At 31.9% G+C, this 15296-nt stretch overlaps 1 protein-coding gene across 1 annotated transcript in view; it reads right to left on the bottom strand.

Annotated features, from left to right (window-relative positions):
• Window positions 1-15296, bottom strand: part of LOC112593085 (zinc finger protein castor homolog 1) — an 85046-nt gene that overhangs the window by 22970 nt on the left and 46780 nt on the right. The window contains 1 exon segment of the mRNA XM_025337344.1: window positions 9811-9970. Within this exon segment, the coding sequence (XP_025193129.1) occupies window positions 9811-9970 (160 nt within the window).

Below are 15296 nucleotides of genomic sequence, written 5' to 3' on the forward strand. Positions count from 1 at the left end.
GTGGCCCAAGAAAACGGGCTTCATCGGCGAGCGTGTTTATTTTAATAGTGTTTAAACTGTGCATTTTTAATGGTATTTAATTAACAAGTGGCCGCGAACGGTCTTTTTGTACTGCCCACGCGCGCCGCCTCGGGTTTTTCTCGAATTCCTTGTATAATGGATGAAAGTTATTACTGTGTGTGGTACGCGTATGGTATAGGTTTATTTATTTTTTTTTTTTTTGTAGACCTACACTAAATTTGTACCCAGTTCGGAGGTTATTTCGTCTTATTTGTTTAGTTTTTTTTTATTTACATATTTTTTTAAATAAAAAAAAAAAATAAAATATATGTTTGTCCGGAAAAACGCGCGTGTTTATCGAGAAATGAAGATGTTGTGTATTTTACTTTACAATTTGATTAACTATTGTGGCACGCTCCAGGGAAAATGGTAAAAATAATCGATATTTTTGTAAGTTTATTGTGAGTACAGACAATATACAACAAAGTCTCGGAAATGAAAATTGATTTCTCTTCGACTTACATTATATTTCTCATACATATTAGATTTTGTTTTCACAGAAAACAATAGACTTTAATGTTAATTTGATTTAACGGAAATATTACAATATATTTCCGTTACGTCGGATATTCCAACATAGGACGTAGGTACGCAATATTATTATAGTACATATAGCAAATAAAAACTATTTTTTTTTAATAATAATAAAAAAAAAAACTAGAGGATACTAATGTATGACTTTTGCGTCGATTCGTTCGTTTCGTGGCAAAAATACTGTTGTATAATATTCTAGATTTTGAAAGGAAAACGATTTGCTGCATATTATGTAGTATGTACTATATATAGGTACTTAATAATGTATAATGTTTTTCAATTTAGCTAAAATGACATACATATATTGTAATTATAACCTTGTGAGTATTTGTCTGCGTAATTAAAATTGCAAATTTTATAAAATCAAAACTAGGCATTTGTTAAATTTAATATCACTCTAAGACCATAAAAAAATTATAAGATAATGCTAAAAGTTTTTTCAACTTGACGGAAATTGAATATTGGTTATTACCTTGGACTCTAAAATATTAAGGTTTTTTAGTTGATTATGCAATTTCTGGAAATCTACTGTATAATACCTAATATTTTGATCTTTTTAAAGTATCTCCTACCCACCTGCTTTATGTGTCCAGTTTTTTTATTTATAAAATATAAATGTATAAGACTTAATCCTATAATTTGTTGATTACATACGAACAAACCAATAATACAAATTATTTTAAAACTATCAATATAAAAATCTATTATACATAGGTATCTATGACATTGTATATTGTATTCTATTACCATATTTTTGTGTCCTATAAATATTTATGTTAACGATAGGTACTCAGCAATTATTATCGATTATAAATATCAATATTTTTCTATTTATCTAATTATAAAATATTGGTAAACACGAATGGTAAATTACCTGATTAAATTAATTATCATAAGTTTTTAATTTTTAAATGTACACTGTTAAGTAATTATACAATATTTATTTACTACAACAGTAGGTATAAGAGTTTCGTTCAAATATTATGAAATGTTAATTGCACAAAAAAAGTAATAATAATAATAAAAGAAACACGAACATATACGGAATCATTTTTCAGTTTTATTAACTGCTTCGTGGCGTCACACTGCCGAATACGTCAAATATTTACATTGTATTAATGGCGGACTATCGAATTATTATTATTATTATTATTATTATTATTACTGTCGAGTAAATGGTTTTTGTGTACACACGTAACTCTAATTAGCAGTTATAATCGCATATGTGCTTTTAATAGAATGAAGTATTAATCGAGAAAAAAATTGCGTGAAAACAAATTTTAAATACATTATAATTAATAATATATTAATATAATATTTATTAGTAGTAGTTACAGCAGGTATCTAATATACCTATATAATATTATAGTTCGAAGCGTGTGTATACGATCTGAAATTCGGTCGACAAAGGGCCCGCACATACATACACACACACTCGCGCGCGTCATACACACATATACACACGCGCGCACGCATACATTTACACGCGCCTGAAACGGTATCGTAAAAAAAAAATTAAATAAAAAAAACCAAGGGCATTACCGACGAATTCATAAATACTTAATTACTAGAGGACAATAAAAAACAGACAAACGTTGTGTTTCCGACGTTATTATATATAGCAAACAATGATAATTAACATTATAACCCGGTCGGTGAACGAGGCGAATTAACACATGTCGGTTTTATATAAATATATACATAATGAAAAAAAAAAAAAAATGAAAAAAAAATAATAATAATATTCGAAGACGAACACAACGCGCCCGCGAATGGATGTACATCATAATATACTATAATATAATAATTATATGTATATACCTAATACCATATTATACAAGCGCGATTCTATAGAAAAAAAAAACAGTATTGGTAGTATTATAACGTTATAGCGGTGACGTCGAAAATTTCCGGCAAACTGATCAGTGTGAGAATAACGATTTATTCAAATTGGCAATAGTATGTTATATTATTATCATTATTAAATATTTATTGTGTAGATGTACGCGAATCTATTGATCGGAAACGAGTATTAAATCTTGTACGGTGTGTATGTAACTATATGTATTAATATCGTGGCTGCCGTCGTCTCACGGATAGGATTGAGACATTTTCCGAGCTTACGTACAACAGCAACCGTTATTGTTAATATATTATAACAAATCATATGCAATATGCAAACACCAAACCCGGAGTCGTATTCCGGTTTTGTCGAAGGCGGTATGCTTAATATATTAAAATTTTCAAGTTAACGCGCTCATTATAATATTATACTATGTTGTAAAAAATAATTTGAAAAGAAAGTTAAAATATTGAAAAAACTGACGTTTAAGTATATCTAGTGCGACGGGTCCCGGATTTTTAAATGGTTTTGTAATAATACGTTTATTGCGACATTTTCCCCTCTAACGGAATTATACTATATTAGCGTAGTTATATTATATACTTATATATATATATATAATATATATGTAAAAAAATCCGTTGTTTCGGTATATACATATTTAATATAATATTATATGAAGACAACGTCTAGGTACATCGTTTATTATCACGATTTTCCGAGATATATAGATCATATTAAAACATGACAATTCACGATAACACAATATTATGTGTACACAAATTATTAATATTACGAGACGCTTCATACCACAGCACGGAGATACTTTGATCACAAAGCAGAGCAGAGCAAATTTTAATTTATTATTAAGCCCATACTTTGTATCTATACGTCATAATATGATGTCCTACCTCATCATTAGATAAATATAGTTCAAAGCGGTGGGTACCTTCTCCAGCCGTTTAAATATTACTTGTAAAATTATTAAATGCATACAATCACTGCGTACAATCACTTGTGGACTGAGACTTACGCAAAGGTATACGCACTCATTGTGAACACGGTCGTGATGACATAGACGATACCTATGTACATATAATATAAAAGTACGTTGGCGGTAAATGTGTGCGGACTTTGTGTTTGCGCTACCCGTTTTCGTTGCGTGTGTAATATATTGTCTACGACAATGGCGTAAGTATATGTATATGCCTATTGTATAGCAATAATAATAATAATAATAATAATAAAAAGATTTTATTCTTGTAGAAATTATTTTAATTTTTTCTCGTTCTATTCGCGCAAACTGATATTTGCGCCGTTCGAATAACCGCGCGCGGTGGTGGGACGTGTAATACGCATAATTCGACTGGTTGAAGGCAAAAGAGAACAACGAAGTTTTTATTTTTCTATAGGTACTTTTTTATTTGCACGTTCAATCAAAGCTACTAAAGATAGTTGGGTATTATGTAAAATTTTTTTTGTGTATTTGTTATATAGTATTCACTCTATAATGAAATTTGCGAAACGTTGGTCACTTCATATTTATTTTATTTTACCTATAAACAGTCGATAATAATTATTAAACTCTTCTAACCAGCGTTGGTATCCAAAATATCTGACCCGAATCGACTTCGTAAGGAAGTACCTATGCCCGTAGCATACTAACAGAATAATTAAAAATCCACTAGTCGCGTCGTACGCGCGCCACTTATCCAATAATACGTATTAATATTATATGCATTTACTATAATATAGCAACGCACATTATTATTTTTAACCGATAACAATTAGCGACATTTTACGATGTATTTACGGTGACTGCTGTAGGTACGTGCCGGACAACCCGAAGAATGTGTTATTCTTTTATTATTCTTTCGGGTTCTTAATATAATAATATATTATTATTTTTATTTATATATTATAAGCCAAGCGCCCGCCCGTGATACGTCGTGGATGCGTACGTGCGCAAAAAATATCTTAACGTGACATTTTTTTAATTAACTCGGCGTATATAATAATGTAAGTAGTTGGTGGGTATTCTTTATTTTTTATATTATACATACATGGCTACTGTATAGTTTACAAAATATATTAATAATATACGCGTACGGAAACGACGACGAAAACGACTGTGCGTGACGGTAATGGCTAAAAAAAAATAAAACATTCGGGGGAGGTGAGAAATCATTACACCTAGTCGGACTACAGCCATTGAAGAAACGGCAAAAAACGGGTTATAAGGATACCTACAAAAGAAATGATGCGTTCCGACCGCGCAAATACTTGAATCGCGAACATATTACTACCATACACGCTTCGAGTGTTCATAATAATATACGTTCGCATACACACAAACATATACATACCACTCTGACGCCGATTAAAACTATAAGTAATATTATTATCACTCGGTTGAACCCAAACGAGCGCTTTTTCCGTTTTTATTACATCACTACAGTATACAATATATAAAACGTATACGTTGTTAAAATCCTCGTTATTTAGTCGCTACCAACTCTTATCTGTATACCTATTATATTGTTAAATAATGTAAATGGATATGTATACGAACTACGAGATGTATGTATAGTATGTATACACAATAATAACCATATATAGCTATAATAAATATAAAATAAATTCGGTTGACGAGAAAACGACGTCAGACGATCGAAAGACTATCAATAAAAACAATTTTTTTTACCAAATGATAATGGATTTCCCCTCTACCTCTCCAATACGAAACTCGTCGACTACATTGTGTATTATATTATGGGCTGGGAAATTTCTTCAAACATAATCAAAACATACGTCTCGGGGATTCTGATATAAATCACTCTATTGTTTATATGCGCTGTTGGTTATTGTTTTATTATTATTATTATTAATGTTAGTGTTTATAAGTGTTGAGTATGAGTTTTTTTTCAAAAATCTTCGTATATAATAAACTCATTAAAATAATAATCAAAAAGTCACATCGGAGTAAATAGTCGTCCCTTGTGGTAAGCGGTCATAGTTATTATACGATAGTGGCAGCGGTGGCTCTTTGAGGGTGCAAGAAACATGGGGATTCGTTTATAGGTACACGTGTTTGGTATATGCACTATATATATATAAATATGTTACCTATACACACATAAAAACGAATGTATATCATTTTTTTTTTTTTTGAAAAAAACGCAGAAATGACACAAAAAAAACCCACCTCCCAGTTGAATGAGTGACAAGCGTGTCTTTTTTTTGCGCCCCACCCGTGTCTGTTTACACTTGCTCGATTTCAATTCACACAAGGTTCGCTCTGGTTGTAAAGATGACACGTAAACGATAGTTTGTGGTAAAATATGAGTATGCGTGTTTACTACACCCTACAGCCGTCTGTATGCACATTTATAATATAATTAACATCATATACAGTGTATATAATACTGCTATAATATATAAATTTAAAATATATACATAATATACCGAAAAACAGTTATTAAATTGTACCGTAATGAGTTTGTATAAAGAATATCTAATATATTATATTCCTTTCGAGTATGAAAAAAATTTAATTAATAATTTTAGAAATAAGTGTTATACTGTAAACATGTTTTTTAATGCTCGCAAAGGGTTGCGAAATAATATATTTCAGAACGATTTTATTATTTTATTTTTGGCCAACGATAACTGTTTTACTACGTAACAGTGAAAACATAAAATCTAAAAATATTATTCTATCGAACATTCGAACATATTTTCATTCCCAAGATTCTTGAATTTTTTAAATGGCATAGGTATATAAAAAAATTTAAAAAAAAATTCACGACTTTTGTACAAGTATTTGTTAAGCAAATTTACTGCGTGTTTTGTTATTATAATTTAAATTATATGAGTTTTATTTTTTTGTTTGTTTGCTACAAACCATGAGATCTCACGACGTTGTATATGTATAAATATTATCTGTAAACATATATTTTGCGAAAGATCGTGACATATAACTTAAGATTCTTCGACAATAAACTATACAATAGTGAAAAAAAAAATTAAATAAAAACTATATACTAATGACCAGGGATCGAAAGTTGTAACATTAAAAATGTTACTGTTTAGTTCTTAAATATGCACTTAAAAACTCCAGTAGGTATATGCGTTATAAATAGCTCGAAAAATAAAAAAAATATGTATTTAACTTGAAAAAATTATAAATTTATTGAAAAAAAAAATTAAATGTAATTTTATAATTTTTTAATTTACAGTTAAAAAGTAAAAAAAATTCCAAGAATTCAAATACTTTTAAAAATATAACCAAATAAATCATTATTTTCATATTTCATATATTATGTGAAAATATAACCGTAAATATGCAAAAAAATAACAAAATAAAATTTCGTGTATAACACCAGATAAGTGTGAAACATATTTGTATCTTACTTTGGATGTTCTAGGACGAACCAAGAAAAACATGCATTTGCTACAACTTTTGAACCCTGTTAATGACTTATAAGTATTAATCAATTGGAAATATTTTTTAACCATTTTTAAAACAATCCGATACCTAATGAAATTTTAATAATTGTGCTTAATTTTATAATTAAGAGTTAAAACAAATAAACCATACGGTTATATAGGAACAGCTAATTTATACTGAAGCTAGGAGTTGCTGTTTCTAAATCATAACACTTAAAGATATATATAACTTTAAGATTGAACTATTCGTACTATTACGCACATTATTAATCGTTATTGTATACCGTTTTATAATGTATATAAATCAACATATTTCAGCGTTCTATGCAGTTACACAGTTAAAATAGCTATAGCTGTAGTTATGTTATGTACACACGAGAGAACAGTAATCAATGATCGTTTAAGACTAATTCGTTAGCGGAATTAATGAGTGAATGTTTTTTTTTTTTGAAATTGTAATGATTTATGTTATATATATTATATATGATCTAGTTAGACCGGGTTTTGATTTGAATAAAATCGGTTTAACCTCAATCAAATGGGACCTTAGGGCAAACAGTAAATCGTCCGAAAGCGGTTCATTAAAACGAGCTATTGTGTTTGATTGCTAAATTGTCGAGTCCCGCATATGCGCGTTAAACTCTTTATTAATACATACTTTTTTTCATCGTCTACGAATTCTTTCTTTTTTTTCCCTCACAGTTACCGTTTTCATCTTTTATTATTATTATTATTTTAATTTTTTTTTCGAGTATATATTCCCATTCGTCTGTGGAACGGGTTAAGAGGAAACGACGTCGGACAAACAGCAATTGGTCTTTATTGCTTTAAACTGGTTCTGTTAATAAATTTAGATTGATACAAATGCCGTATTATAGGCTAATGTACACATAGTAAGTACTACTACGATGATGACGATAATGGTGGTGGCGAGGGCCTATAAGAAATGTGAGCAATTGATGCGTTCTTTACATACCGACGCTGCCGTCGTTACCGGTGTGAGCCAAGAAAATAAAACAGTTTCAAAATATTCGTAAAAAAATAAAATTAAAATTAAATGTTGTGTACAGTGCAAACACATTGAAATGGCGAAAGGATTTTCGGTGTAACGCAAAGTAAACTATAGGACGCAAATAGTCAACAAGAAAAAGACCGTTGCGAACCTTTAGTGCAGAGTGGCGACGATAACAAAAAAAAAAAAATAATAATAATAATAATAACAAAAAACGAAAGGAATATACACCCTCGTGTGTATGTGGAAAGAAGGGGATAAAAAAAAAAAGGTTCATGTGGAAAACAATTGACGATTACATGCATCAGACAAAGGCATCGGGTTACGTTCGCGGTATCGTTTTTCTCGCATTTTTGTGGAAACTTAACCGAGCGCGCTTAAATACGTTACTTCGATATCGTCATCATCCCATACAATTATATATATATATATATTTTAACTGAGTAGCTCACATTTCCCACGTAGGATTATTATGTTCCGAACCAATTGCCCGTAATTTTAAAATCAACCCCGCCGTCGGCGCGGATCCTCAATATAAATAATATTGTACGAATAATAATAACCTTAAATACGCAATGATCACGGTTCATCGTGGTGTATAAAATGGACCGATTAATTTCCTCAATTCTTGCTTAACACGCGTAGGTATTTATATATACATGTTATTATCATAATCATGCATGATTAGTCCTAAAAGGTTTTTATTTTTTTTTAAGAGAACGCTACTCATGCAGTCATACATATTATCTTGTATCTGTCGTTTAAACGTAAAAAATGTATACAATTTAAGTTCAACAAAACCAATTTTGTGTTATCTTAAATAATAATGTATAAATTGACCTATTTTAAAACTTAAACATAAGAACACTGTTTGTGTTTAAGTGTCGTATTTTTTTCAAGAAATTTTTATTTTTAGACAAGATCTGAGTAAATGAAATATCACAAATTAAGAATGCTCATATCTTGCATAAAAATTAAAATATTGAAAATAAGAGGACGATTAAGTACAAAGAATGTCCTTATTTTTAAGTTTGACAATAGGTTAATTTATATTACTGTTATTTACGAAAAAAAAACGATTTTGTTAAACTCAAATCTGATATGTTTACGTTAAGATGGAGTAACACACGTTTTCGTTCAAAATTCACACCGTTTTGGAATACAGACCGACGTTACCGTGATGGGAACTTCTCATTGGGAAACAACCCGCGTAACACGTGGTATAATATATACCTTATATATAATACGGTCATATATAGCTGGCTGCATAAAAAATAACTAAAAGTCCATTCGTCCGCCAAGATTTAAAATAAGAGATGTGCTAAAAGAAACCACGTTAAAAAGCGTAACGTGGACGGATTCCTCGAACGGGTTCATCGATCTTTTGGGATTTATTTTTGAATAAAAGAGCGTAAAGGCGATCCGGTATTTGACCTTCGCATGCGGCCAGCGGTTGTGCATTTCCCGCATTGTTTGGAAAACACGACATTTGCGATAGGCGGCTTTTGGCCGGTCGCTTGACACAAATACCATCGGACGGCAAACGAAGAGAGAGAGAAAATCAACTCGTTTATTCATCTCGCGCCACCCGTGCACTAAAATAGATGGTCAAGGGTGGCGGGGAGGGACGAGTAAAAGGGAAGTGATGGAAGGGAGGTATAGTTGTGGTAGTGGTGATGGTATATACCGGTATCGAGGTTATGGGCTTTTGTTTCGTTTGCCAAAAAAGAAAAACCCGAACCAACAAATTGTTTTACGCTCAACCCTTGCATATATACATGTAATATGTGACGCATATATATATATATATATATATTATGAGCATATATCGACGCACGCAGAGGTTTAATTCATATAATATATATATATATATATAAATTGCTTTATTTTTATTTTTTTTCAATTCACTGACCTTGGGCATTGGCGTAGGTCGGCGTTGGAACCGTGAGCGGAGCGGTGACTGCCGAGTGCGGCGACAGGGTCTGAATGCCTAGTGACGTCATCGCAGCTGTGGTACCGGCTGCGTCCCTGTGTATCGGAGGCAAGGGTACGATGACAGACGGTGAGACGTGCTGCAAAAGACAAAACAAAAATCGTTTTATTAACAACGTTAATATCACGCAAATGTACATATTCTTATGATGATTATATGATATCGTTTGCAGTTATAAATGGACAGACAATTTTAATTGATATACACAGAATACAAAACTTTGATTAATAATAAATTCTTCCCAGTTAAAACCACGTAGGTATACATATATAATATATATGTGTGTGTGAGTATATGAGTGCGCGCGCGGGCGCGTATATATATATACATCAACACAACACAGCGTTATTTAAATTTTGAATCGTATTATTTATCGATCGTATATATTTCTATAATATATTACTTACCTATAATTGATTCCATAAAAGTTAATAGATACATATTTTAACAGTGGCTATATTCAAAAAGAGTATAATAAATTTAATGTGTTTTTAATTTTTCGTCGCATTATGATTGCGCAATTTTAACAATCCAGTAATAGAATATACTTATGGTCAAACACGCGTGTATCTATTATGTTATTGTTTCAAAACAAAATCTTGGAAGTATATATCATAAAGAAATCATTTTTAATTATATATATATAAATTATTGTATCGCGATGATGAGATGACATTGAATTTTTCACATACATAATATGCTCGTCAATTCCGTTGCATATTATACTTCGCAGTACAGCACTGATTAGCTTTGTGAATTAAAACATATTATTTATATATACACAAGTACATAATACATGCATATTAAACTGATATATGTCAATACTGTCAAGTGTAAGTATATGCATATATTATGTAATAGGTAAAAATGTTTATAAATATATATTTTTGATGATCAGACAAATGTTATTAGTTCTTTCGTGTATAAAATATATAAACTCGAATGTGCATTTATAATTGAACAAAATTGTGTTATGTACGAACATCGTCTGTGCATACCTATTTAATAAAATAGTTGTCAGGTATTATGCGCGGATTGGATTTTTCGCATTTCACTCTGTTATAAGAACCCAATGCGAATATTGTTACGAGATTGTGCAATCGTCGTTTCTTATTTTAACAACAATAGCCGGCAACTATGTTCGTGACGTACGGCAGTTATATACCTACACGATACGGCGGCAAAACACACACACACAAACACAGCGTGTGTTCGACATAACGATATCATTTGCATACGATTCACACGGGGACGGCCATCGATGTCGACGGGAGGAGACTATAGAGACAGAAAGAAAGAGCGACTTTTTGCAGCAGTTGTATTGTAATGATATAATTACGCCGGAATAAGATGCGAAAAAAATAATAAGCCTTTATGACGTTCGAATTTTGAGGGTGAATAATAATAATAATTATTATTCACATATTATATCTATACACTTATATAGAAAATTTATTTAAAGAATTACATTTATACTATAGGTCTCATGGAAAGGAAGAAAAAAAAAACGCCTAATAATTTGTTGGCTTATAAACATCACATGCCCAACCATGTATATATTGTTATAATTTTAATGAGAGAAGGTATATTTGTGTGAAAAAGGGGTTAAGTTCTTTTCATCACGGAGAAGACGCCACATAGACAATTTGAATTTTATACTCCCCCAGGGAACCGAAATTCGTTGATGCATATTGCTATACTAACATAATATATATATTATATTATGTGTTTTTTTATATTATTATTACCTATAGTATTGTATAAGCATATATAATGTATACATAGGTAATATATTACGTAATAGACAATAAATGCGCGGTGCCGGGGCAGGAGTGCTGCACATACACACTATAATACTATTCGCGGTGCTGTGAAATAAGCGAAAACAGAAGAAAAAAGTGAGTAATAATAAATTCAGAGAACCACGGGGGAGATTCGATATATATAAAGGAATAATAATAATAATAATAATAATAAAAATTCACCTATTATTACAATGCGAATTTCGATTCCAAAATGCGGATGTACTTGAATAATTGCAGATTCTAATAAAAGATAGGCCGAGGTTATTATTCCTTTTTTTTGGCGTGCAGAAATTGTGTGTGTATATATATATATATATGTGTATAGGTACACTCGTTAAGACCTCCCCGCACCCTTCTACCTTCATTCTTCATACCTCTACATGTCCTCATGTCGACGCTTTTTTTTCGAATTTGTTTATGCGATTTCGCAAATATTATACAGACTCGTGTTCGTCCAAACGCGGGCAGAGGGTGGGGAGGGGGTGTGGAGTGTTGCAGCGCTGCTGATTTAAATTTCCGAATTGTAAACGTTGTTGTTGTTCGTGGTATAGAGTGTATGTATGTTTGTGTTTTTATTTTTCGTTTCTCCTTTTAAATTTTATCCTTCCTCTCTTTAAGGTCATGTCCATTGTTCACGTAACCGACATATATACGTACACACATACATGTACATGTAACTGAAAAGCAGCAGTGGCAGAGCGCGCGTGTAGATCAAGGATTTTCGCGAAATCCGAATCGCAATTTTTACACGTATTGCGAAAATGTGAGATTTATACAAACACGCGCGCACGCGCACGATCGCGTTTATCACGTCGTTGTGACCGACGACGTTTCAATTTATACATAATATATAGTATATAATATACGAATAGTTTGGCTTTTTGAAAACAATAGCGGTTTTCGGAGAACGCACTAATATTTGTTTTTTTTTCATTGTTTTTAATTAAAACATATTTTATAAGAATAATAATAACGGGGAATCGATGACGGGCCAAGCTATTGTTAGAGCTGCTGTAGCGTTCGACAAATCAGCTGATTCAAACATAATTATGACTTCAGTTGTCAACAAATATTTACCAAGAATATATTAATCTCGTATATTATACGTTGTACTATAAATAAAAACAGAATCCTGCCAGTTAACCTATCCATATTTCCTTTGTATTGAAAAAAAAAAAACATAAATACCATAACACAAGATAACGGTTTGTTTGGAAATTCGAAAATAGAAATAATACATGCGCGATAACACGGACGTCGAGGAACATTTTGACATTTTACCTTTACGTATTTACAGATAGTATGAATAATTTCGATGTACAGACAACATTTCGCATTTCGTTTTTATCTACCCGCGACTACGGCCGTGTTTTGTTATCTGTGATTAATCTTATCTATTCTATATAATACATATTTTCCATTACCTATTTCGGTGACGTTTTCGACAAATTTTCGCCCATTTTATAATCTAATGTCATACGACTATTGGCTCTAAATGACTAAATCTAATATAAAATATTTTATAAAAAAAAAATCTAAGTCGAAAATCGTTCAAAACGGGATTTCTGCTGCTGTACTCGAGCGAAATAATCGTATTAGAATTATATTTTGATGGCACAAACGCGATATAATAGTATGTATTAGGTGGTGTGCACTTATATACGCCTGCACAAATCACGTCGGATTGATATACTTTAATTGAAACTCGTCCCATTGTCGCTAAATGGTCCTCTCTATAACGGATCGATCGTCCGGGTGATTGGTCGTTGACGGCTCATCGACACTCTGTACAATCGTAGGCATATTACAAGTTATACAGATGTATTATAGTCGCCGCCGGATTGGTGATCCGTCGAAACCGGTAGTAGTGCGAAATATATTGCATTATAAAACCAGTATATTACCAAAATGGTAATAATAATAATAATAATAATAATAATAATAAAATATTACTCAGGAGAGAACTATGCATTTAGATTTATATTTTTTTCTAATTCTACACTACAAATGCGTAAATAATTATGCGACGTCGAGTCGCATATTTTATTTCATTATTACTGCAATAATTTTTCCCAACCCAAACGGACAAAATATAATTTTTTAGAAAGTGCGTGCAGCATTATTGATAGACGTCGAACTGACCGCGCCATCGGCACCGGCACCGGTTGACGGTAGTTCTTGAACATTATTCGCGTCTGAAGCGATATTGGGCATACGAGCTGTATCATTATCACCGGTGAAAAACTTCAGGTCAAATGTCAACCTCCTGTCGGACATTCCCCGACGCGGCTGCGGTTTATTGTGGCAGACTACTGCTGTACATTATAGCATTATGTAATACATACGACCGTTGTACTTAATTAATGTATGCGTTATAAACGTTACACGTGACGGATCGCATAACGTTTTTATAATAATACAGGTGTACTCCGCACGCCTCGAACGGTAAGCGATCGCGACGATGTTTCGCTTATAGACGATGGAAAACGTCGACGATAGGTACCTACGCGTAATGAAATCAATAATCATCGGTCGGTGTCTTGAATCGTGCGGCTAACTATAAAGTATAGACGAATCTTGTACAGAAAAGATTATAATAATAAGAGACAAGAGTACAATCCTGCAGACTCCGGGTCTCTTATATTGGTTGTGGAATTTGTGAGTTTTTTGTGTGAATTTAACATCAAGCGTATAGGTACCTTATACATTATATATTGGCTGAGTCAGTCGTACGGAATAATCGTCGTACAAAATGCGTAATGTAAAACCTTATTAATACCTCCTCTGCTCTTCCAGTAATATATACGAAATGTCTCTCTCATAGAAAAAAATAATAATAACTATAATAATAATAATAATAATAATAAAAACGATAGAAGCAATTAGAAACAATTTAAATCGCTAGTAAATGATGGCTTAAATCGCGCATTGTTTAGAATGCATATAATTTGCTAATTTAAATCGTTTCGTCGGGGTATCCATGTATAGCGTATACAATGTTTAATGTGCCGTTTAAAAGATAAATGTACAAAACACGTGTATTTTTTTTTTCAGTATACGTTTAACGTACCTATACAAACACGGTAGATCCGACTCTTTGGCCAGCCGGCCGGAACGAGCTTGGTATGTACATAAAATGTGTTCCTAAATGTACACGTTTACATATACATACTATGAGCACATCATTTGTCCATTATACACACATAGGTGGATACACGAATAAGCGATAATATTGTATTGGACAAGAACACGCGATAGTTATCGCGGGCCGTAGTAATAATTAAAAGTGGGTTAAACTATGTATAACGTAACATTATGTAAAGAGGGGAAACGGAATCATAACGATATTTCGATTCCGTTCCGGTTTTGATAGCGCACACAAGCACGTACACGCACACATATTCATCGCGATAGCGATCTGAGTATCTGAGTAGGAACATATAGATATAGATATGACGTATGCAGGTATTTTGTTGTTGAAACAAAACACCTTCTTCTCTTCTCCTACCCATAGGGTATGGAGGAATCCTATTCCATCCGCAAGCCGGGAAAATTGTTATAATTTATGTATTTACGACAGTAAATCATAAACCGTGAAAA

The sequence above is a fragment of the Melanaphis sacchari genome, unplaced genomic scaffold (assembly GCF_002803265.2).
Source record: "Melanaphis sacchari strain LSU unplaced genomic scaffold, SCAv2.0 Contig1_pilon_pilon, whole genome shotgun sequence".
Classification (NCBI taxonomy): domain Eukaryota; kingdom Metazoa; phylum Arthropoda; class Insecta; order Hemiptera; family Aphididae; genus Melanaphis; species Melanaphis sacchari.